Here is a 26276-nt window from a genome sequence, read left to right on the forward strand (position 1 = left end):
ATCCTCCAGCCTCCTCAATGAATTTTTTAAGGTTTGCATACATTAAAGCTCACTCTGTGCTCTAAAATTCTGTAGATTTTAACAAATACATTGTGTCTTGTATCCATCACTATAATATTATACAGAATCCATTGTGTTTCACCTATTCAGTCCTTCCTCTTTTCCCTTCATGACATCTCCTCCTCACCCCAGTGATTACTACTGATCCATCTCTTTAGTTTTCCCTTTTCTGGAAATTAAATCACACAGTATGAAGCCTTTTCAGACTAGCTTCTTTCACTTAATATGCATTTAAGATTCATCCATGTCTTTTTGTGGCTTAATAGCTCATTTCCTTTTATTGCTGAATAACATTACATTGTACGGATTTATCAAAGTTTGTTTATCCATTTACCTATTGAAGGACATCTTGATTGCTTCCAGCTTTTGGTGATTATGAATAAAGCTCCTACAAACATTTATGTGCAGGTTTTATGTGGGCATAAGTTTTCAGATAAGTTGCATAAATAACTAGGAATGTGATTGCTGGATGTTATGGTAAGACTATGTGTTTCTTTTTTTTTTTCCATTACTAACAATTATAGCAACTCTCTTGAAGGAGTGCAGTTAACGTCAAAACAAATAATTTATTTGATCTTTAACAGGTCACTCTGATATATTAAAAAGTAGGGGTCACTTTTAAAAGTATACCCTGGTTGATGCTGCTTCTGCTTTTGCTGTTTAGTCCATTCCCTTTTCGTAGATTGTCAACTGTGTGTAAATAAAGAGGTCATAGGCAATAAAATGTTATTCTCTTTGAGAGAACTTCTTTTGAATCCAGGTTAGTGTGGAAAATGTCTGTGGCCTGGGAATTTGATGTCGAGCTGTGGCTCAGAAGTGGTTTGTGGTAGAAGGTATATTTACAGTGAGCCCTGTAAGGTGAGTAGATAGGTCTGCCAGAATTTTACTTAGCATTTATGTAGCATTTTAAGGATTCCAAGGAACTAGATGGCTTTCTTCCTGCTACAGTTGTAATGTAGATTATCAATGTTTTTCTCAATGCTGGATGAAGAAATGGAGATTAAATATTTTTCTTATTAGAAATCTATAAATAGAATTTTCTCTGGTATATTTACATGGATTTTGAGGCTAGTAGCTTGATAAAGCTATAGGAACATAATCTCTCTTCAATTCTGATTTTTAAGTGTTCTTTCAAGGTTAGTAATGAGCTGTTGAGGGAATTGTTGGGTCGTTACCTAGTCCAACATCGATGAGAAATTTTAGCACAAGCAGATTTTAATCTCTTACTTTAGATTGACGACATGATTATAAAGAATATTTTATATGACCTTGATCATTGAACTGACCAACTGGGAATGTTTGTCAAATGGATGAATAGAACATCAGTCTCAGGAGCAGAGGGAAACCACTTGACGCCAGTTAAGGATACAGGTCTGTGGGGGGAAAAAAAAAAAGGGATACAGGTCTGTGTATGGTCTATTCATTTTAACAGTGATCCCACCATCTGAGGTCAGAAAGTTATTTTTTACAAAGTTTTCATGGTCTTACTAAGGTCTTAATGTAACTTCTTAACTTCCTTGAATGTGCTTCATATAGCCAACAGACTTGCAAACCCTGGTGCTACTGCTGGAGCCCAAGAAGTTGACTGATTATCAGGGCCTAGAATTTGGAAGTTGAAAAGAAGTTCCCAGATATTCTCGGGCACCTCCTCACGAAGCCTATTGAGTCTGGCACTGAAATATTTGCAATTTGACCTTCAGGTGCCCTTTAGCGTGCTAAGTGCAGGACAAAGTTCCGTTTTACAATATGTGTGTGTGACAGAAACCAATAAATAAGTGGTACTGAGAGTTACACAACAATGTGTTTGTTATAAGTTATCCTGACCAAAGGGCCTCTGTGCCAAAGGCTGGCAGCAAAGTGGCACAGGAAGAGGGCCATCCTCCAGTCTTAACGCATACTTGGCCTTTGTAATTAGAAGGAAAAGAAATCTGGGAAACACTGTTTATCTTTTCCAAGGGAAATGTTTTTCTCTCCCAGTGGTCAAAGGCCAGTTTAATACAGAGCCAGGCCATTTGAGCTGAGTAAGCCAAGTGTTGAGACAGCTTATTCACCCAGGATTTCTCAATATTGTATTAAAGTATGAGGAAAGGGAAGAATAAGAGACAACTAAGCATGTTAGCTTGCCTTTCATTTATTTTATATTCTCCTATCTTTTCCTTGCTGACCTCTCAGAAATCTTTTTCATTCTCTACTTTCCTGGAACGTAGCTAGTCAGTGTATATTTGTCACATGAATGAGCGGGAGATCTGTATTCAGAGGGAGCATGAGGAAGTGCCTGGTACCCTCTAAAGACACAGCTCTGAATTTGGTTGTGAGTTATGTTTGTAGAGTCCTATGGCCACGCCAGCACTGGTTTCATATTTTGCTGCTTTTACCCTGTCTTCTCTCACATTGATCAATTGCTTGTCTTCATCTCTTGCTGTGATAGGTCCAGGATAGTTCATTGTCAGTTAATACTGGACATGACTGAACTCCTTTCCTCTGAAGCCCTTGCCTTATATTTTCTCTTGTATTATTGTTGACAACTTCATCTTCCTGTCCTTTTCAGTCACACAACACATTTGGCATAGTTTTCGATGACTCCCTTTTTTTTCATAGTTAATTTTGAGTTGCCTTTTCTTTATAACCTCTTAAAACTCTTAACTTTTACTATTTGTTTGTTTTTTTGTTTGTTTGGTTTTTGTGAGGAAGATTGGCTCTGAGCTAACATCTGTTGCCAATCTTCCTCTTTTTTTCCTCCTCCCCAAATCCCCAGAACATAGTTGTATATTCTAGTTGTAAGTCCTTGTAGTTCTTCTATGTGGGATGCCACCACAGCGTGGCTTGATGAGTCGTATGTAGGTCTGTGCCCAGGATCTGAACTGGCGAACTTTGGGCTGTTGAAGCGGAGCACGTGAACTTAACTACCACGCTGCCAGGCTGGCCCCTGGTTGGTTTTTTGATATGACTGTTTTTATTTCTTAATTCAGCACTGATTTTTTGTGCTTATGGTGGATCAGGCGTAGTGTTGGGTGACAGGTCTGAGTGACATGGTTCTGCCCTCTCTTGGCTTACAAGCTCCTTGGAGAGTTAGTGTAAGAACACAGATAACTACAGAACAAAGTAAGTAGTACAGGGTAGGTGCTGGATGAATTGTACCCACACTACTGCAAGTGATCAGAAGGAAGTGATTTTTAGCTGGAGTGATCAAAGGCAGCATGTTTGGGCTGAGTCTGTAACAATAAAAATGAGAAATAGCTTAAAAATTCGTAATAGACATGTTATACATCAATATGGTATAATCTATTTTGACCAAAAGGAAATACATCAAAATGTTAAGTGATGGGCGGGCCCAGTGGCACAGCGGTTAAGTGTGCATGTTCCGCTTTGGCGGCCCGGGCTTCGCCAGTTCAGATCTTGGGTGCGGACATGGCACTGCTTAGCACGCCATGCTAGGTGTCCCACATATAAAGTAGAGGAGGATGGGCACGGATGTTAGCTCAGGATCAGTCTTCCTCAGCAAAAAGAGGAGAATTGGCGGCAGATGTTAGCTCAGGGCTAACCTTCAAAAAAAAAAAACCCTGCTCCAAGATCTCCATCTCCCCAGCCCCTGCCCCTTCATGTCTTCTGGGCCAATGTTGCTTCACATGCCCATGTTTAAATCAGTTATTAGCACCCCTTGATCAATGTAGAAATTAATCAGCTCCCTCACCTGAGAGGGGGGTAGCTATCTGAATAAAAATGGGTTTTATTCTGAGGGTCGAGGGGTCTGGATGTTGGACAGGCAATAACAGAGTCTGTTAACAGGGGAAAAAAACATTCACTCTAAAATTGCTTACCTGTGGCAAGGGCCTATTGCAAGTGCCATGTTGGAAAATGCAGTCAATTTGACTATTGAGTCTGCAGGAGTGATTTGGAATAATAGTAAAGGGATAAGTATAACATTAGGTGAGGACTGGGGTTATACTGGTATTGTTCACTGTTGACTCTGCACCTAGCACAAATCCTAGTAGATAGCAGATGCTTAATGAAAGTTTTTTGAATAAATGAATATAGAGAAATGCTGATCAGCATTCTCTCGTGAGTGAAATGGTATTTTAGATTCAGTCAGCAGTCTTGTGATTATAAATGCAGTTGGCTGAAATGAAGAGACTTGGGTAGACAATCCCATTCCTTTCTTCCAAATACACTATGCTCAGCTTCGAAAGAATTATGCTTTGGCCTAAACAGTGCCTTAAAATAAGCCTGAAGAGGAGAACTACAGGCCAATATCACTGATGAACATAGATGCAAAAATCCTCAACAAAATTTTGGCAAACCGAATACAGCAATACATCAAAAAGATTATACACCATGATCAAGTGGGATTTATACCAGGGACACAGGGATGGTTCAACATCTGCAAGTCAATCAACGTGATTCACTACATTAACAAAATGAGAAACAAAAACCACATGATCATCTCAATAGATGCAGAGAAAGCATTCAACAAGATCCAACATTCATTTATGATAAAAACCCTCAATAAAATAGGTATAGAAGGAAAGTACCTCAACATAATAAAGGCCGTATATGACAAACCCACTGCCAACATCATACTCAACGGACAAAAACTGAAACCCATCCCTCTGAGAACAGGAACAAGGCAAGGGTGCCCACTTTCACCACTCTTATTCAACATAGTACTGGAGGTGTTGGCCAGAGCAATTTGGCAGGAAAAAGAAAGAAAAGGAATCCAAATAGGCAATGAAGAAGTAAAATTGTCACTGTTTGCAGACGACATGATCTTATATATAGAAAACCCCAAAGAATCCATAGGAAAACTATAAGAAACAATCAACAGCTACAGCAAAGTTGCAGGGTATAAAATCAGCATACATAAATCCGTAGCATTTCTACATGCTATTCACGATCGCAACAAAAAGAATAAAATACCTTGGGATAAATTTAACCAAGGAAGTGAAAGATCCATACAACGAAAACTACAAGACTTTCTTGAAAGAAATCGATGATGACATAAAGAGACGGAAAGACATTCCATGCACATGGATTGGAAGAATAAACATAGTTAAAATGTCCATACTACCTAAAGCAATCTACAGATTCAACGCTATCCCAATCAGAATCCCAGTGACATTCTTTACAGAAATTGGCCAAAGAATCCTAAAATTCATATGGGGCAAGAAAAGACCCCAAATTGCTAAAGCAGTCCTGAGAAAGAACAACAAAGCTGGAGGCATCACAATCCCTGACTTAAAACATACTTACAAAGCTACAGTAATCCAAACAGCATGGTACTGGTACAAAAACAGGTGCACAGATCAATGGAACAGAATTGAAAGCCCAGAAATAAAACCACACATCTATGGACAGCTAATCTTCAACAAAGGAGCTGAGGGCCTACAGTGGAGAAAAGAAAGTCTCTTCAACAAATGGTGTTGGGAAAACTGGAAAGCCACATCTAAAAGAATGAAAATCGACCGTTCTTTTTCACCATTCACAAAAATAAACTCAAAATGGATCAAAGACCTAAAGATTAGGCCTGAAACAATAAGTCTTCTAGAAGAGAATATAGGCAGTACACTCTTTGACATCAGCTTCAAAAGAATCTTTTCAGACACCATAACCCCTCAGACGAGGGAAACAATAGAAAGAATAAACAAATGGGACTTCATCAGACTAAAGAGCTTCTTCAAGGCAGGGGAAAACAGGATTGAAACAAAAAAAAAAACCCCACTAATTGGGAAAAAATATTTACAAGTTATTTATCCGACAAAGGGTTAATCTCCATAATATATAAAGAACTCACACAGCTCAACAACAAAACATCAAACAACCCAATCACAAAATGGGCAGGGGACATGAACAGACATTTCTCCAAAGAAGATATACGGATGGCCAATAGACACATGAAAAGATGCTCATCATCACTAATCATCAGGGAAATGCAAATCAAAACTACACTAAGATATCATCTTACACCCATTAGAATGACAAAAATATCTAAAACTAATAGTAACAAATGTTGGAGAGGTTGTGGAGAAAAAGGAACCCTCATATACTGCTGGTGGGAATGCAAACTGGTGCAGCCACTATGGAAAACAGTATGGAGATTTCTCAAAAAGTTAAAAATAGAAATACCTTATGACCCAGCCATCCCACTGCTGGGTATCTATCCTAAGAACCTGAAATCAGCAATTCCAAAGTCCCGTGCACCCCTATGTTCATCGCAGCATTATACACAATAGCCAAGTCATGGAACCAACCTAAGTGCCCAGCAACTGATGATTGGATAAAGAAGATATATATATATATATACACAATAGAATTCTACTCAGCCATAAAAAAGGACAAAGTCTTCCCATTCACAACAACATGGATAGACCTTGAGGGTATTATGTTGAGTGAAATAAGCCAGACAGAGAAAGACGAACTCTGTATGACTCCACTCATAGGTGGTAGTTAACATAGAGACAAAGAGAACTGATCGGTGGTTACCAGGGGAAAGGGGGGTGGGGGGAGGGCACTAGGGGTGAAGTGGTGTACCTACAACATGACTAATAATGATGTACAACTGTAATTTTACAAGGTTGTTAACTATCATAATCTTAATAAAAAAAGCCTGAAGTAGGTGAGTCATAATATTGATATTATTTCATTAGGTTTCTTGTACTTCCTCCTAAACATTTCTGTGACATTGATAAGAACTCTTGATTGGCTTACCTATTTATTGACTTCTACCATACCTACATATTATATATGTTAGATATGAGACATGAGTACAAATCAAAAATAATTAGATAAACATGAAGTAAATTATTTTACAGTAATATTTTACTGGTTCAAAATATGGTTCAAAATAATTTTTGCTTATTAAAAATTAATATTTGGTTAGAACAGAGTGATTGTGGATCATTGACTTTTTGGGGGTCTGGGGGAAAGTGGTGGATATATGTATTACCTTGATTGTGGTGATGGTATCATAGGTGTATGCATATTTCCAAACTCATCAAATTGTATACATTAAATATATGCAGGTTTCTGTGTACCAGTTATACCTCAGTAAAGCTGTAAAACAAACAAAAATAGTGATGCACCTCATGAGCAGATGATGCCCAGGCGCATCTTTTCTTGGCTCCCGGGGGTGAATCCAAAGCAATAATAGAACTTGGCTGACTTTGTTTCTTTAGTATTTTCTCCTTCTGCTAATTTTGTGGTTTTACTTTGTTTTTGGTTGGTTTACAGCTAAGCTGTCCCTATTGGGAGCAGCAGTGATTGAAAGTGTTTGGCTTTATGGTTTGAACACTTGGTGATCTCTGTGAAGGGATTAATGTTGCTAGATATCTAATCTCTGTTGGGTGGGAGACAACAGAGAATCTGGTTGATTAGCCTGTTTTTAGTCTTTTCTGTTCATCTACTTTGAGCTTCAAATTGTTTAAGATTTTCATGCCCACTGGGAGAAGATCAGCTCTTTGATATCTAGACTGCTGAGTGTTTATATTTCTGTGTTTACTCTTGACCCATGTCTGTGATTTTAGAAATGAATCTATAATCTCTCTGTATGTGTATGTGTCAGTAATTCAGAAGGGTCTTTACCTTTACAAATTAAAAAGGATTAGATAAACTGAAATGAACTGTTTTTACAGTAATATTTAATGATGGTTCAGAACATTTTTTACTTATTAAATACTAATATTTGGCTCAAACAGAGTGATTAACTTTGAGTCATTAACTTTTAAAATCTTGGTATATCACTAAGGAAAATAGTAATCGCACTACTTATTTCAGAAAACATTTAGTGTAGAGAATTGGTTAAGTAGGTGTTGGAAGACTAAAAAGGCTAAAGGAGATGTTGAGAGAAAAGAAACAACGGGAAGAGGTTGGGGTTATTAGAACCTTGAAGTTCAGAGAAGAGGCTTCACAGAGTTGATGCCAGTACTTCTGAGGGGGTGCAATGAGGCTGGTTCTGTCTGTGCATGCCAGAAGGAAAAGCTGGAGACTGGAACCAACTGCCAGGGCAGTGCTGGTGCCAATAGCAAGCAGACAAAAAGGAGAAGGCCCTTCTCCTTCCTCCTAGTCTCTTCAAGTATCTGCTACCACTGGTGGAACCTATCAGGAAGCTAGGTAAAGAAGGAAAAATGTAGTTTGTAGGGTTCCAGCCCTGCATCACAAGAGTGACTGTGGAGTTGAAAGACCGTAGTTTAATAAGTGACACACTTAATACTTTGAATGAGACAGAGATTCAAAGAACTGATCCCAGGTTCAGTTAATTTTTTAATTTTTCTTTGTCGTAATAGAAAGAATACCTCTGAGAGGCATGATGTATAGCAGAGTGAGCAGACTTTCTGTAAAGGGTCAAGTGTTAAATATTTCAGGCTTTGCAGGCCATAAGGTCTCTGTCTCAAATACTTAACTTCGCCTTTGTAACACAAAAGCAGCCTTAGCCAATATGTAAACAAATGAGTGTGACTGTGTTTCAATAAAACTTTACAGAAACAGGCAGTGGGTTAGGTGTGGCCCCAGGGCTATAGTTTGCAGACTTCTGATGTGGAGTATACACTTAGGGTGAAGTTAATCAGTGATGGTCCATATGGATTCATGTTTGGAATAACCTTGATCCTTTTTAATTTGGGAGGCCACCTTCTTAGAACTGAGTAGATGGATTTAAAAACCTCATTCTAGCTGAAGAAGGCCTATGAGAAGAACAGGGTAAGTGTTAACTCTGCACTCTCGCTCACTTAGGATTGCGTTATCAGTACTATCTTTAATACATAGTTTCTATGTAGGAATCTTCTTAAGCTACTTACTCATTTTTGTATGCTTTAGTTAAAAATTTGTATAGTTGCACAACAATGTGAATGTACTTACTACCACTGAACTATACACTTAAAAATAGTGAAAATGGTAAATTTTATGTTATGTATATTTAACTACAATAAAAAAAATTGATGTAAGTCTACTTGCATGGATATACTTCTTGTTATGGAACGTCACTCTTTCTTCAGATGTCTCAAATACTGGCAGTGATTGACTGGCATGAAACCTTATAAGAGTGCCAATTTCCATCTATACATTAAATTCATAAAGCTAGGGCCAGCCCCGTGGCCTAGTGGTTAAGTTTGTGCGCTCCGCTTTGGCGGCCCAGGGTTTCGCCAGACGTGGCACTGCTCATCAAGCCATGCTGAGGCGGCATCCCACATGCCACAACTAGAAGGACCCACAACTAAAAATACACAACTATGTACCGGGGGGCTTTGGGAGAAAAAAGAAAAATAAAATCTTAAAAAAAAATCATAAAGCTTAATTTCTTACTGTTTTTAGTTAAAAGGAAAAGTAAATAGAATATTCAGTATCTTCTTTCTGCATCCAAGTGGGTCATCCTGTACACTCCTGGGTATGCACATACCCACTGGAGAGACACTGCTAGGCTAGAGACCTGTTTGGTAATAGGATAGTTTGAATTAATATTGAGAGAGTACGTTGGTAATCTTGCAAACTAGACTTTTTCTCTAGTTCTTCCCCTACCAATATGTATTGCTAATGGTGTTATCCTGACCTTGTATTTTCATGCCTGCTCTCCCATTCCTAATCCAGCTCTGCTTTCTCATCCATGTTTCAGTGTCCCTTTATATAAACTTCTATTATAACTCTCATTACATTATGTTTTAGTTATTTACTTATATATCTCTCCTCCTCCTTTTTTGAGTAGCATGTCTGGGTTATATACTATATTCCAAGCACCTAGCTATGGCACACAGCATGCTCTTGCTTAATGTTTTTATCAAATTATTGGAGCTAGAACTTAACCCATACTTTGACGAGCTTCTCAGTGGTTTATAATCTGAACTATTTATGGTGGCTCAGCCAACTCTTCCTCCTCTTCATAATTTTGGTCAGCCTTAGTTTTTTTTCAGAGGCATAAATCTCATGGTTACTGCTAGCACAGCCCTTTTCCATACCAATATTTGGCATTAGGAAGACTTAGACATGAGTTACATTTGCGTAGTACACATCTTTCAGAATAATTATTATAACTAATCTTGCTGATATTGATTAATTTGTTAAACCAATATTTATTGACTGCTTGCTATGTGCTAGAAACCCTGCTGGGGATACCACAGTGAGCATTTTACATACAAGGAAATTGAGAAGTTGGGTGGCAGGTGTAAGATTATATAGCATGTTGTGTAACACTTAAAAATGGTTAAAATGGTCAGGAGGCCACCTTCTTAGATCTTTTAGATCATGTTAATGACAGAACTGCAACTGGACCCTAGGTCTCCTGACTCATGGTGCATTGGGTAGAAGGGAGTTGCTGTGAGAAGAGTTAGAGCAGTATAGTTAGGATGAAATGTGTGAAGGGGTTTGCTTGTGATCATTCTAACCTCTACTTGAATATTTTCTGTAAAATTGAGGAGCTCAGTCTCTCAAAAGGAAGTACGTTATGTTTAGTTAGACTGTGTTTGAGGTTCATTTGGCATACCAGTCATTTGGTCCACCCTTTGGGGTAGCCAGGTGGGGATCAGAGTATAAACTCAATTCAGGATTCTCTGGGAATGAATGGTTTGGAGAATTCTGTGGGGTCTTCCGGCTTGGCTGCTACAGGAGGAATAGACTGATATGTGGTGGCCAAATAGAGACTCAGAGACAGAGGATACCTGGCTGCTCTGGTGTTGATGTGCGTCTTGGTGTGACCTCTACAGGATCAGGTCAATATAGTCTTTGTCCTTATTTAATGGTTTAGAAATTACTTACCCAGAAGTAATAAAATTCTGAGAAAAGAGATCACATTAACCAAAAGATCTAAAAACAAGTTTATAAGTCAAAATACCAACTTCTAGTGGTAAATGTATATCTGGCTCAAGATCTGAAATCTGTCTAAATCAGGGATTCCCTCTTGCTGGGGTCTAGAGAACAAATTAAAAATCAGAAGGTTGCTTACTTTGTAAGCATAGAATTAAGAACCAGTTGAATGGTATCTTCCTGTGAACTTCAGATTATGAGTGCTTGGCCACTTTTTACTCTGGAAGTAATTCTCTCTTAAACAACTGCCACACATTCAGAATCAAACCACCCTGACCTGTGGGAGGAGATTGCTGTATTCCTGCCCTTCTGCTGCTTTTTTGATATTCAGTTGTCAAAAAAGCCTCATTACCAACTTCCTTATGAAGGGCAGAACTGGTTGCGATTTCCAGTACTGCTTGTTTCATATTCACTATTACTTGGGTAATATACAACGTCAGTTATTCCTTGAGATTTCTGGTAGTTTGTCCTAATATGATGATATGTGGTAGTGGGCCAGCCCTGTGGCCGAGTGGTTAAGTTCGCGCGCTCTGCTGCGGCGGCCCAGGATTTTGCCGGTTCGGATCCTGGGTGCGGACCTGGCACTGCTCATCAAGCCATGCTGAGGCGGCATCCCATATGCCACAACTAGAAGGACCCACTTCTAAAGAAAAAAATTCTAAACTAAAAGAAATGTATAACTATGTACCGGGGGGCTTTGGGGAGAAAAAGGAAAAATAAAATCTTAAAAAAAAAAGTGTTAGTAAACCTAATATGATTTAAGAATAGCTTATCTTTACCATCTTCACTTTGATTCTTGTAACATACTCCATAAAGGACTAATGTATTGTGTTTTCCATTTCCATGAGCACTTTCTGTGGGCACTCTGACTTTAGTCCCTCTTTTTTTCTCCAGGGTCATCTAGTAGCAGGCACCCAAATCAGGCAACTCCAAAGAAAAGTGGTTTAAAGAATGGCCAAATGAAGAGTAAAGATGACGAGTGCTTCGGGGATGATATTGAGGAGATCCCAGACACAGATTTTGATTTTGAAGGGAACTTGGCACTTTTTGACAAGGCAGCTGTGTTTGAGGAGATTGATACCTATGAGAGGAGAAGTGGTACCCGTTCCCGGGGCATCCCGAATGAAAAGCCTGCTCGTTACCGCCATGATGAGAACATCCTAGAGTCAGAGCCCATCGTCTACCGACGGATCACAGTGCCCCACAATGTGAGCAAGGAATTCTGCACAGGTGAGTTGCACCAGGTCCCACATTCCACTGGCCCTTCTTCCTTTTCTACTATGCTTGTAACAGAATGACCCAGATTCTGAGTCAGAGTCTTGCACTAGGAATTAAGTAAAGTGGCTTCGTGGTTATTATTATCTCTTGGGGATTGTGACCAGTACAGCATCCTGCCTGCCACTGTGGAGGGGCTAATTTTTCTACACGTCCATTTATATCCTGCAGCTGGCAGGATCTGGTCTACTGCTTATGAGTAACAACTAAAGACAGAATATTTTCTGTAAAATTGAGGAGCTCAGTCTCTCAAAAGGAAGTACATTATGTTTAGTTAGACTATGTTTGAGGTTCATTTGGCATACCAGTCATTTGGTCCACCCTTTGAGGGTAGCCAGATGAGAATGTCTAGATTCACATGATCAGATCTGTTTTCACTTTAGCTTCCCTGTTACTGCCTGTACATTTTACCAGAAGTTCAGCTCTGTTTTACTGATTGTTTGCTGGGGTAAAACACAGTTGGAGATGAATGGTTGAATCCATTGGTTGAAAATAGGGTTTCAGTAAATTACATTTGTTTACTCCACTGTCCTCATCTCCTGCTAGCCCTGGTCATTGAGAGTTGGCTAGTCATAATTCTCGTAGCAAGGTAGTAGTGCCTGTTTAGTTATATAGGTCACTGTATATAGTAGTCTAGTCTATTACCTCAGTGATTTTTAGGTTTCTTTTTTTTAGCATTAGAATCTTTCCTCAAACATATGGCATTTGAAGCAGATAAAAGCAGCTGTGGGAGAGGTGGTCTGCCTCATCCCTGTCCCTATCCTTTCCACCAAAACCACATTATTAACTGTGCTTCTTGGAATACAGTTTGAATACGATTGTTGTTGAATGATTTTAAGAGCTAAAGGGGGAATCATCGTTTTAGTAATATAATATTCATTTTGGTTTGAAGTTTTGAATATAGGGAATATAAATCCTGAATGCTAGTAGTATTTGTAGGGAGAATTTTGGAGACAGTTTAATTACATTTAGAGGAAAATCAGAGACAATGGGATGGCTTTTTTGCAGACAACAGTATGGCTGTATTGTATTTGGTTTTGCTGAGTACAGAAGCTTGAATGTGCTTTATATGTTAAAAACAAAAAAAGCAGACTGTCAGGCTAAGAAAGACTACTAAATTGTTTCTATCTTTCATTGGCAGACTGGCAGGCATGCCTCTATACTAAGGTAGTTTCCTTGAGTGGCACTGACAGTGTGACTTGCTGAACTCTTGATTTTTACCACCTGTGTAAAGTCAAACAGCCCAGCTCACAATCACGCTTAAGTTTCCAGGGTTTAAGCTTTTCGAAGACTGCTATCATCAAGCAGGTCTGGTAGTATACTCAGATCCTGCCATCCATCCACCTCTGGCTGCTCCCCTTTTTACTGCCCTCAGTTGCAAAATAAGCTGCCTCTCCTGGTAGCTCTCTGAGCTGTGGTGGATGGGTCATGCAGTGGTGATTTCCCTGAAATTCCTGAGCTTGGGGAGATTATAGCCTGCCTTGGAGTAAAGTTCCCAAAATGGAGAGAATAACAGTGAAGATCAGGGAAGATTCTCAGATAAAAGAGGCCGAGAAAACATTTGCTAAAGTAGACACAAGGAGAGGTGGGAAATTTTTCCATCTACACACTTTACCTCCACACCTTGATCCTTGCACCTTATTTAATTTAATGACAGAAGTAAAAAGTTGCCTCCTCTCTTGTGAAATTATTTTTCCAGAATTGCCATTAACAAACATACTACAAACCACACGTGCTAGTCCTTATCCAGTAAGTCACTCTGGTGGCTTGTGGTGTGTAGCGACTGGCTGCACTTTGCTGGTGATGATAGTGAGGGGACGAGAGGTCTCGCAGCCTCATATCATCTGGTTTTTCTCTGTGTTCTCAACAGTGAGAAGGAGTGGAAATAAAGTCCTTTTGCCAAGCAGGGTGTTTGCTGGAAATAGAGCTAGCAAGCAGTTGCCTTGCTGAGCAGCTTCTCCTACAGGTGATTTTTATCTCTGCCAGCTCCCAGGCACAAGCCTCAAAGCAGGTTTTTACTGAGTGGTATTCAGGTAGTGCAGAGCTGGAGACACTCTTCCAATTGGATCTACTATCCAAATGTTAGGATCAGAATAAGGCAAACCATCTGGAATATGTGGGGAAACAACTTAGAACCGTAAAATGTTAGTGTTAGGTTACTTGATCACCTAGTATAATTTGCTCCTTTATATAGATAAGGCCCTTGAGGCCCAGAGAGGTAGAGGCTCTTGCAAACCATATCCATCACATTTCCTCTCTTCTTCTGAATGTGGATAAGTTAGAGAGGAAGAAGAGTATATATAAGAAGAGAAGGGCAGTTTAATGGCAAAATAGACTATAGTCTTTTCTTTTTAGTATTCCCTCAGAAATGAACCAACTTACATCAGCAACTTGTGGAGAGCGGCCTGGACAGCTCCCCAGTGTAGCCTTGCAGCATTCGTGTCCTAGAACCCCCAATACCTTTTTTTTTTTTTTCCAGGAAGATTAGCCCTGAGCTAACTACTACCAGTCCTCCTCTTTTTGCTGAGGAAGCCTGGCCCTGGGCTAACATCGTGTCCATCTTCCTCTACTTTATATGTGGGACGCCTAGCACAGTATGGTGTGCCAAGTGGTGCCATGTCCGCACCTGGGATCCGATCCGGCGAACCCCAGGCTGCCGAGAAGTGGAACATGCGAACTTAACCGCTGTGCCACCAGGCCGGCCCCTCCGCCCCCAATACCTTATCTTCTGCTAATCCTCAGAGTCGCAAAGGAAGAACAACATGTTTACTCCCCGTTGGATGGTGGCTTGGGTTTTAGGATTCTGACAGCTTGCTACTAGTGTCCTACACATGGACTGCATGCTAAGTGCTGTCAACAGTTTCTAAACCATTATTCTCTAGTTGCTCATACTCCTCTTGGCAATGCTCTGCCAACTGTGGGTGTGGATGTGGGTGTTTTGGGGGGGGCAGTGTTATAAAAAGGCTGGTGATTGGAAAAACATGTTCAGGAAGCAATTAAATTTATCTCTTTGTTTAACCCAAATCTTTTCTCTCTGGAAAGCTCTTTTGGGTCTTTTGACAGTGCTGCTATCTCCAACATTCACAGATTGTGAGACATTCCTCCAGCTTGGACATACCTCGCTAAGTAATGGTGTCCAGTGATCAGCTACATGTGTGTTACATTTGGCTGTAAAATGCTAGATGTGTGTGAGCCCTCTGTGTTCAGTGGTGAGAGGTCCCCAAAGAGCAATGGTTAGGAGAGTGGTAAGGCTTCAGTGAAGAATCTTTGCTCGACACTCATAATGTTCTAAAAAGAGATGTTTAAGACATTTTGGGTCAGTCAGAACACTGTGCTTATTATGTGTAAGTCACCCTAAGATGGTCCTTACCTTCATGTTGTTAAAATGTACTTGGAGATGGAAAGATACTATATATGCCCAGAGTCCAGTGAGAGTGTGGACATTAAGAGCACTGGGTGTTGAGAGGCGGGGAGGGGTCCTAAAGGCTGGGCTGATCAGGGAAGTCTTCACAAAGGGAGCAGGACAGAAGCCTTGAAGCATGGGCAGGATTTTATCAGGCAGAGGAAGAGGAGGATGTTTGTGGGTAGGCTGGGCAGGTGCTGGTGAATAGTGTGAGTAAAGGGCTGTGTGGGAAATTAGCCATTGTCTGGTTTGGCCAGGACAGAGTTTGTGTTGGGGGTAGGAGGAATTAAAAATAGCTTTGGGGGCTGGCCCCATGGCCGAGTGGTTAAGTTCGCACACTCTGCCTTGGTGGCCCAGGGTTTCACTGGTTTGGATCCTTGGTGTGGACATGGCATCCCTCATCAGGCCATGCTGAGGCGGCATTCTACATAGCACAACCAGAAGGACCCACAACTACAATGTACAACAATGTGCGGGGGTGCTTTGGGGAGAAGAAGAAAAGAAAGAAAGAAGAAAAAAGAAGATTGGTAACAGATGTTAGCTCAGGTGCCAATCTTTCAAAAAAAAAAAAAGCTTTGGGGGCCGGCCCGGTGGCGCAGCGGTTAAGTTCGCACGTTCCGCTTCTCGGCGGCCCGGGGTTCGCTGGTTCGGATCCCGGGTGCGGACATGGCACTGCTTGGCAGCCATGCTGTGGTAGGCGTCCCACGTATAAACTAGAGGAAGATGGGCACGGATGTTAGCTCAGAGCCAGGCTTCCTCAGCAAAAAGAGGAGGACTGGCAGTAGTTAGCTGAGGGCTAATCTTCCTCCAAAAAAAAACAAAAAAAAAAAACAAAAAAAAAAAAGCTTTGGACCAGAGCACAGAGAACCTTGTGTGCCAATGTTATCCTTGTCCTGTGGCCATGGGGAACAACTGAAGGATTCCGAAAATGACATGATCCAAAATCTCTTTTAGGAAGAGTTTTAGTCTTTAGGAAGACTGGTCTCATGGAAGGATTCAGGATAGAATGAGAGGAGAGAGAGACCAGAGCAGAAGACCAGTTAAGTTAGGCTCATGTCATGACTAACGTACCAGGGATTTGGGCCTCTGAATGGAAAGGAAGACGAAGGTGTGAGAGAAATGACAAAAGGGAATTTGATAAGATTTGGTGATTGAAAATAGGTGGGAAAGGGTTGAGTGAGTAAAAGGGTTCAGAGGCACTGGACCTGTGGGGCAGGAAAAATGGCAGGGAAATGAGGTATGTAGCCAAATGGAGGCTACGGAGCCTGTTTCCTTATCTGTAAAGTGGCGTAATACATGTCAATTAAAGGAGATCATGTGGAAAAGCAGCTGGCAAAATGCTTGGCATGTAATTGTTATTCAATCAGTATTTGACTCTAAATGTGAATTGGAAAGGCTGCCTCAGTAAGATTATTTTAAAACATCAACCTTTACAGAATTTCTGTGTCAGGCACCATTCTAGATACTCTGGGTAAGTCATGGTCCGTCACCTCAGGGGCCTTAGAGTATAGGATAACCAGATGTATAAACAAACAAATAATAGATGTGTGTACAAGGTTTAGAGGTGGCAGAAAGGGGAGGATAGGGGCCTGATTCAAGAGAAGCAACATGATTATAGCCAACATCATAATATGAAATGTTCATTGGGTATTTACTATGTCTCAGGCACCATTCTCAGCACTTCATGTGCTTATCTCAGTAAATTTTCATGGCATCTCTATGAGGTTGAACTGTTAGCCCCATTTTGTTATTATCCCCGTTTGCTGGAGTTAAGTGTTCCAGTAAAACTTTCATCAAGAATAACTTTAAAGTATCTCAAATTCTTCATTTCCTGGGTTCTAATAAATTCTTCTTAGGTATATTTATTCAAGAGCGCTTCCATTTGGGTAGAATTCTTATTTAACTTATGTCATTTGTTTTCCACTGTGGGGCCTTTTTCTGTCCTCAAGTATGTAGAAGCCCAGATGGGAGGCAGTGGGGTGCTGTCGGTGCAGGCACCAAGTCTCCGCAGTTGTCCCATCTGCTTTGTCTGAAAGACCTTCTTCTACCTCCACACTATGTGTCTGCTGAGATTTAGGGAGCAGCAAGTATGTGAGGGTGACCTGAAGTAGGGTTACTGTTCTTTACTGTCTTGCAAAAGGATCCAGTCAGAGTTTGCGTGAGGCACTCCGGTCTGAGCTCCCTTTGGGTCCAACACGACTTATCCATACTCATTTCTCTTGGTGAAAGCACTTCTAGCTCCTACTCTGAAGGGGAACAGCTGGTAAAGCCACAGTGGGTTTGTTCCTGTGGCTTGCCTCTTTACTCTTCCCACCTTTGTGAGCTAAGTCTTTTAGATTCAGTGGGGATGTATCTTGCTCTAATGACAAGCTTGGCTTTCACCATTCCATGCTGGCAGTTGTCTTCCACAGCTGGCATTCCATTTCTGCCTCTGAGCCCTGGTTGCCTTTCTCTGCTTCTTGTCATCAAGAGTCCTTCAAGAAGCATTCTAATGCTTTCAAGACCAGCAGTGTTTTTATCTCTGAAAGGATAAATAATCAGGAAACCTGCTTTGGTTTTGTTATGTGTTCAAAAGGAATCCAGGAAGAAATAAATCTTTGAGTTAGAAGTGGCCATTTAAGAATTTTACCCTGAGGGTAGTGAGGCCCCTTCAGCAGCTGTTGTGTTCCTGCTGAGGATCCTTCTCATTCAGAGAATCCACTATTGGTTGCAGTGGAACTGGTCATGATCTCATTGCCTTCTCAAACCAGAGACCCAACCCACATGGGTTCCTGCCGTGGTCTCCTCTCGATCCCCACCCCTACTCCATTCCCTGTCCTGTTTTTACAGGTTAGACCAGGTGCTACAGGGATGCCATTCCCAGGAAGGCACCTCTTCTACATTGCTTATTTTAAGGGAGATATCAGGAGGTAAATTCTAGGAGGTATTCTGGACCAGGATACCAACACTAATACACCTGTGCTCCTGCACCAAGTGTCACAACTTTCATTGAGCAGAGCTAATGAGCCTAGTTTCTAAAATTGTGTCTCGGTAGGCAGACTTGTTTGACAGCAACTTGGTTGATTTGGGGAACCTCAGGTTCTAGCCGATCCTCCAGTCCAGGAGTAGAGGGAAGTAGTCGGTCCCTTTAACATGGAGACCTGGCTAATCAGGTGGACAGTTGTCATAGGGCTGAAGGGCTTGGTTGTAGTCATTGGTGTTCTCATGAGGTTTTAGAGCCATACTCGTAAGACAGATGTCTTGGCTAGACTCTTCCCCCAGTAGTGAACACTTGTGCTTCCTGCAGTCTGTCGCCTGGAAAAGGTCTCATGGCAACTTGTTGCCAGAGTTTTAATTTAAGAGTTTAAGTTCAGACTAAGGGCTGGAGGATCTGGAGCCTAGCACATTATGGCCTGGTACCTGGGTTTTTGATAAAGCTGCCAATTGGTCATTCTAGAAAATGAGTTGATCTCTTCAAATGTGACTCCTCTGCCAATATGTGTCCCCTTGCCATTTCAGAGCCACAAGTATTAGCCAGAGTGAGGAAATAGTTTGATTTCAATGCACCTACCATCCTCCTTAAATTCAACATATCAAAGCTAAGTCAGTAATTCACCCCCACTCATATCTTTTGACTCCTTGGCATGCCCATTCCTTTCAGTGGAATCACCATTCTTTAAGTGTCCAGCATGAAACTTTGGGGCCATCTTTGCCTCTTCCTTCTCATAGAAATTCACGACTAGAAAGGACCCTGGAGGCCATTTTTTCTAATTTAATAGCAGGTGATTCCTTCTGTAGTAGCCCTGTCAGGGAATTTTCCTTTATCCTCAGTATTCATTCTGGCTCTAGATTCTCTTCTTCCTTCAAAATCTCCTTTGAAATTATCATGACCATTTAGTTTTGTGTGCTGCCCCGTAGGCTCCCCACATCCCTTGAAATCAATTCTACAGGATTTTTCCACCCTCCTCTTCTATCCCTGTCTACTTCATCCTGCATAAAACAACTCAGCTTTTACAGCCATCTGAAATCTGGCCCTGCCCATGACTCTAAGCTAGCCTCACATCACCTCTGGAATTTTGTTCATGTTGTGCCCAGAATGACACACTTTAGGACTGTGGTGTATTCTCTAATATTTACACATGTATATTTTTTGTTTCCAGCTGGATTGTAAGATTGTGAGAACAGGGTCTGTTTTCATACTCTTTATTTTCTCTGTCTCTTGCCATCCCCACTCCACCACTGATTGCTGTATTATTACTCTATAAACATTTGTCAATCATATTTGGAGACTCTTAACTCTCTCTCTTTCCTTTCTCTCCACAACTTTTTATATTGAAAAAAATTTCAAACTTTCAGAAAAGTTGCTGGAATAGTATAATGAATAGCCATACACCCTTCATTTAGATTCACTAACATTTTACCACATTTACTTAATAAATATATAAACATACGCACACAGATCTTGGAGCCATTTGAGATTTAGTTGCCCTCATTACATTCCACCCCTAAATACTTCTGTGAGTATTCAGTGGGATATTGCTCCATACAACCATGCTGCAAGATTGCCCTTAGGAAATTTAAAATTAACACAAAAGTATTATCTAATATATGCTCCATATGCAAAACTTTCCAGTTGTCCCAGTCATGTCCTTTATAAAGTCATATTTTTAATCAGCCATTGCATATTACATTTAGTTGTCATATCTCTTTTGTTTCTTTTCCTTTAACTGGGACAGTTCTCACAACTTCTGTTGTCTTCTGTGATACAGATTTGTGAAGAATCTAGGCCAGTTGATTTGCAGAATACCCCTTAGTTTTGACTTTACTGATTGTTTCCTTTTGATATGATTCATGTTAAACATTTTTTCCAGGATTTTGGTGGGGCTCTTTCTCTCTCAGGGCATGTGATGTCAGTTTGTCCCATCACTGGGGCTAAGTTTGATCACTTGGTAAGGTGGTGTCCACCAGATTTCTTCTTTGTAAGGATACTTTCCCCTTTGTAATTAATAAGTAATCTTGAGAAGGCCTTTACGTCTTGAATCCAAAGCTTGTTCCACTGGAGCTTTAACCTGAAGGAATGAGGTCCAGTGTGGACAGGGTGTTGGTCTAGTTGTCGTAAAAGCGGGAAGGAAAAGGTGGGGAAAGAGTCAGAAACATCTCACCCATACTTGCCTTTGTTTACAGCTGACCCTTTCTGGGAAAAGGCTTGTACATGGTGCTGGTGGAGTGGTGCGATAGAAGGTGTGAGAACTTGCATATGTGTCTAAGGGAGGGAAAGGCCTGAAATAGTATATACTGGAACGAGCAGTGGAAGTGATGAAGCCATGAAGAAGGGGCAGACTGCAGCAGGCATGGGCAGTGTTTGGGCCACTGGGTTCCGTAGCCCTAGCCTCATGCTATGGAATGAGTTGTGCAGTGAGGAGGACTTTTCTCCCCTGGCCTGTACTGAGTGTGCTGAAGTCATTTTCCTTGATACCCTAAGGTTAAGCCTAAGAAAGGCTCTTCTTGTCCCGAACTCAGTATAACTTTATTTCCCTTTCTTGTTTCACCAACAGCTGTAAAATACATATTAAGAGAAACTCTACCAACTGATTTTACTGCCTTGGTTCTCAAACAATAAAGATCCACCTTCCAACTCAAACATAATTAGGCTTGGCCCATGTTCAGGCTTTGGCAGTGTTATTGTTTGCAGTTACATGCTATGTTCTTGGTTCCCTTCCTTTGGAATTTTATTCTCTGACTGTTTCTGATAAGCCAGTCTGACTGGTTGGACTTTGTATGTAAATGCTGAAAAGGAACATTTTGTGTGCTTGCATATTCCTTTCAGAGAAGCAATCAGAAAAGAGTACACTGGAGTCCTAGTCTGCAGCTGGCAGACTGAGCAGAAAAGATTCTTGGCCTTGGCTTTCCCTACGCTAGCCAGTTCATCAACAGTGCCCCTTCCCCCCAGCACAGATCAGTGGGGAGACGGCGATAGGCACGCAGTTTCCATCTGCAGCATCCAGCCAGCCATAGTGGGTGTTTTGTGCTGGTCTCAACCTGTCGATTACCAGTATTGTGGCTGGACCAGCCCTTATGGTTCTTATTATGATTGCAAGACACCTTTCAGCAATAACCGTCAGGAAACTTTTAAAAAATGAAGGTATATTACTTACAAGACCTGGAATTACATTAGCACATCTAGGGCCACACAAGAGGTCACAGGGAGAGAGAGAGAAAGAGAGAAAGGGCCTAGGGTTCTGCTTTTACTGGGATCGAGGGTGGGGACCTAGGGTTTCGTGGGGTCACTTTTTATTGGCGAGTTTAAAACATGAGTGGGAATTTAAGCAGGAAGAGAAAAAGATAGCCCAAATGGTCAGTTATTGAAATCAACCAAGATCTCTGAAACAAAGGAGCCTCAGTCAGGGGAGGCAGCCTGACTCTTTATCTAGTCATGTGACTGGCAATGCGTTTATTTGAGATAGCCATCTTTGAAGTGGATGCCTCTTTGAAAGGATGCCTCAGTAATCAAAGCTGAGGTCAGTAACTTACATTCCAAAAAAGAAAAATATAATAAAACTGTCAGGGTTGGCACTACAGTGGGATAAGTTCTCTTCTCCCTGCACCATGAGTTTTGTACCCTTAAGGACTTGAGGAGAAAGGTGACAGAGAATGCTTCAGCCTGCCTCCAGAGAGCCCTCAACAGGAGAGGGGGGTGCCTGTATACACAGCACGAGACCTAGACCCAGAGAGAAAGCCTGATTTGTAGTGTGGCAGGCCCAAGATTCACTCCCCTGACCTGTTTCACATTCATCTGATAAATAGGTAAAGAAATGCAGACTTGAGGGGAAGTTCTCCCTTGCGTGACTTTGCAGGTAAAGCGGGTGTTTGAAGTAGGCAGGTGCATGACTTGTCTGACAGGTTTAGGGTTGTTAGTGGCTTAGGACTCGTGAGAATTCCTTCAGCTTTTCCACACTGCTATCAGTGGTTCCTAATTAGTTTTGATAATATGTGCGTGTCTGGAGCAGGCCATAAAAATGGCTGTTTTAATCAGCTGTTTACATGCAAGGTCAGGCTGCAGCCTCCAGCATTGGCACCTGGGATGTCAATAATTGACAAATCAGAAAAGGTGGGAGGAGAGACAGCGCTCCTCATGGCACTGTTATCTCTGCCCAAGGTAGAAGTAGGACTCAGGCAGGTAGAGGGGCTCAGTTAACCAAAAGGATAGTGTTAATTTTGATATGTAGACACTTTTTTATTATCATCATTACATGAAATTATTATTTCGCCTTCCCTTGAGAGATACAGACCTGGGTGCTTAAGGTTCAGTGTTTGTGTTTGGTTTCCCGTTGTTAAAATGTACAGCCATAGAATCATTCTGTGTGGTTTTAAGAATCTGTGTAGGCAGAACTGGACACCCGATAAAACCTCAAGAAATTTCTCCTGAATTGGTCAGTTAGGAAGACAGGTTTTTCTATAGAGAGCACGGGAACTAATAGAATGAGGATGATGAACTTGCTGAGAACTTCTATCTTAGAGTTAGGCCAGACCAGAAATAGCACTAGGTTTGCATCATTTATGTGTGTGAGTACCTGATGAGAAATCTGGCCTATTGAATATATATAGCTGAGACAGCTTGAGGAGTTGGGGCCAAATTAAAAAGGCTTATTTCCCTACTTTGAGGAGTTTACAATTCAGTATAGATGAGGACACAGGATCTAAAAAGGCATCTAATTCAGCCAGACAAAACTGGTTACATGCAGTCCCACGATGACTTGCTAATTGGAATCATGTTTATTGGTCTGTCAGCCAGTGAGTCCAAATGGGGCTATTTGGCAAAGGGTCTGCTCCCTTGGGGCCAGCCTGTCGCCCTGTTTGTAAGATGGCATTGCTTCTCAAGGCAAGAGCTACCCATTACAGATCACAATTTTTGACTTTTGCTGTTTCTATCCTGTCCTGGTTTTCTGGGCCCTGAAACAGTAGCTGGTATGTTGATACTGAGGCGTACGATATCATAGACTCCTTCAAGTGTACCAGGTGCTGCAGACTTTGGCCTTGTTAAAACTAAGTACTTTCCGTGGTGTACTTTCAACGACTGTGATCCTCCCTTTATAGAGTTCTCTTTATTTGTGGTGAATAAAATGTCCAAGATTCTTCTGAGTAGCTTACAGCAAGCTCTGGGTTACTTTCCAGGTACTCTTTCCCTGTGATGTGAGTACTGGGTTACACTCACCCTGCATGAGGAGAAAATGACAAATTATTTGAGAAAACAAGTTTCTGACTGAATTTCTTAAGCAAAGAGGAAGGGCTAAATAGAAGAAAGGAAGAGGAAGAAGAAGTGGGGAACAGGTAGATGAATAAGTCATCCTGCCTTGAAATTGAACCGCGAGGTCAGGAGGGTCAGCTAGTGTGTATTCTACTTCTGGGGAAGAATAAGGGGTCTACTGGTAAGGAAGACCCCGTTGCCAGGATGGCATTTCCCCCACCTTAAGCAAAGCATGTTCTCTTCTAATGCGATCGATAAGTTGCTGTTACACACTCTGGGCCAGCCTTTTCTTGGTACTACCAAATACATCTAGGTGGATTTGGCCTTCGAGGTCTAAAGCTAAACTTGCTAAGAGAGCTTAAGTTCATCCCTGCTCTCTGGTAACCTAAACAGGTTGTTCCTCAGTTCCCCATCCGCTGCTCGAGCTCTGGAGGGCTGCAGAGCATGGCTAGGTCCCAGATTACGTGGATGGGCCAGGGAAGGGTCAGTCTTAAAATCTGGCTTTCACAGAATCCTGGATCAAGTATACCCATTTGTGGACCTGGTTTCCTGTAATCACCTTCCCTTTCTCTTCTCATCTCCTTTTGAACTACAGACTCTGGCCTGGTTGTCCCAAGTGTTTCCTATGAGCTGCATAAAAAGCTGTTGTCTGTGGCTGAGAAGCATGGGTTGACTTTGGAGCGGAGACTGGAGATGACAGGAGTATGTGCCAGTCAGATGGCACTGACCCTGCTTGGAGGACCCAACAGGTAAATGCCTATAGACTGGTGGGGGCTGAGTGTGGGGTGATGCTACTCTGCCAAGTCATCACCACAGGGCCTCACAGAGAGTTCATCAGATAGTTCCTGCTTGTCTAGTGTGCGTATCTCTATGAAGTCACTTTCCTGGATGCTACGAGGTTTTCATTTGCCCCTCTTACTCATCTCCTGGCAGACCTCATTCTTCTTCCAGCAAGCCACCCTTGGACCCTTTCTATCCTGGTAACAGGAAAGACTTTGAGATTCCTACTTACTACAGGAGGCCTGCCTTTGAAGAAGCTTTTCAGAGCCCCAGGCTGTGCTACTCGTCATTCACTCAGAGGGGCTGGAATACAAATCAGCCTGAGTTCCGTACTTGAAAACTTGTAGAGCCACCCTGACAACTGGGTGGGAGAGCTAGAGTTTGGCACCTTTTCACTTGCCCCTTGGGCTCGTCTATCAGGAGCAATACTTAATTTTAGTTGTGGACATTTACTGATGCCATGTACCAGACCTTGTGCTAGCACTAAAGATACAAAGAAGAATAAAATACTGCTCCTGCCCTCCAGTAGCCTAGTGAGGTCTCCAGAAAGTACAGTGCTGGGGTAGAGGAAACAGAATGTTCTCCAGGAAGCCACATTTCTGCTCCAGGCTGGAGAAGCCAGTCAACCTTCCTAGAACAGTGGCACCCAAGCTGAGTCCTGCAGAACAAGGGAGAATTAACTGTGGCAAGCAGAAAGGAGGAAAAGTAGTCTTAGGTCTCAAGAGTAGCATGTGCCAAGGGCACAGAGAATTGAGAGACCGTGGAAGTTGTGGGGATCCATAAGTCATTCTGTGTGGCTGGGAAGTAGGGCCTTAGTATAGCTGAGCAGTAGGGAGCCGCTGAAGGGATTTCATTAGGGCAGTGACATGATTAGTCCTGTGTTTTAAGGATATGACTTTGGCTGAATAGATTGAATGGAAGCAAGACTGAGGGCAGAGAGACCAGTTAGAAAACTGAGCCAGGGGCTAGATGATGGTGGTTCCAACCAAGGAAGTAGGGATCAGAGAAGTAGATAGATGAGGGATTTTTTTTTTTTTTAAAGTAAAATCAACAGGGCAGGGTAACTGAATGGGTGTGAGAGGTGGTGGAAAGTGGAGTGTCGGTGATCACTGACTTCAGGCCTTCTAGCCTGGACACCTGGTTCGTAGTGAGAACATTCACTGGCATAGGGAATATGGGAAGAGGAGCAGGTTTGGGGGAGATGGTGGATTTTGTTTTGGATGTGTTGAGTTTGGGAGCCCTGTGAAATATCCTGATAGACCATTAGCAGTCTGGATCTGAAGTTTAGGAAAAGGTCTGAGCAGAAGATAGAGACCTAGAAGTCATCAGCTCGTAGATGGTGTAAGAATAGATGAAATCCTCTTAGGAGAGGGTGTAAAGGGAAGAAAGGGCCGAGGGTGAAATTCCGGGGAATGTCAGCATTAAAGGCATAGTTAGAGATGAAGAGCCTTTCAGAATGGCTGAGAAAGAAAGCCAGAGAGGTAAGAAAACTAAGAGGGGTAGTGTTTAAGAACCAAAGGAATAGTGTTTGAAGAATACAGGAATGGTCCCCAGTCGTACTGCTGAGAGATCAGGCAAAATTAGAGTTGACGAGTGTCTGCTCGATTTGTCAGTGTAGAGGAGGATGTTGGCAACCTTGTGGGAGAGTGGTGTCTAAAGTGATCCAAGCTGGCTGTGAGATTCCCTCCCCTGTACCTCCACCGCCCTCGCCCTACAGAGTTTGGGGGTGTTCATTCCTCCTTGTCCCTTATT

The 26276-nt window shown here is 41.8% G+C and overlaps 2 protein-coding genes across 14 annotated transcripts in view; one reads left to right on the forward strand and one right to left on the reverse strand.

The window, feature by feature from the left end:
* Positions 1-26276, forward strand: part of EDC3 (enhancer of mRNA decapping 3) — a 59319-nt gene that overhangs the window by 25640 nt on the left and 7403 nt on the right. For all 10 annotated transcript variants that reach the window (XR_011498346.1, XR_011498345.1, XR_001400985.3 and 7 more), the window contains 2 exons: positions 11737-12072; positions 24340-24493. Coding sequence is in view for 6 of the 10 variants with exons in the window: in XM_014859392.3 (XP_014714878.1) it covers positions 11737-12072; positions 24340-24493 (490 nt within the window). In the remaining 4 variants the exon portion in view is untranslated. The remainder of the gene's footprint in view (positions 1-11736; positions 12073-24339; positions 24494-26276) is intronic.
* CLK3 (CDC like kinase 3) overlaps positions 19808-26276 on the reverse strand; it is a 45430-nt gene continuing 38961 nt past the window's right edge. For 2 of the 4 annotated variants that reach the window (XM_070498060.1, XM_070498054.1), the window contains exon 14: positions 19808-20605. The gene's annotated coding sequence lies outside the window, so the exon portion shown is untranslated. Of the gene's footprint in view, positions 23713-26276 lie in introns of all 4 variants that reach the window. The other 2 variants (XM_070498056.1, XM_070498053.1) reach the window with 2 other exon arrangements.

Source organism: Equus asinus, chromosome 2 (assembly GCF_041296235.1).
Source record: "Equus asinus isolate D_3611 breed Donkey chromosome 2, EquAss-T2T_v2, whole genome shotgun sequence".
Taxonomy (NCBI): Eukaryota; Metazoa; Chordata; class Mammalia; order Perissodactyla; family Equidae; genus Equus; species Equus asinus.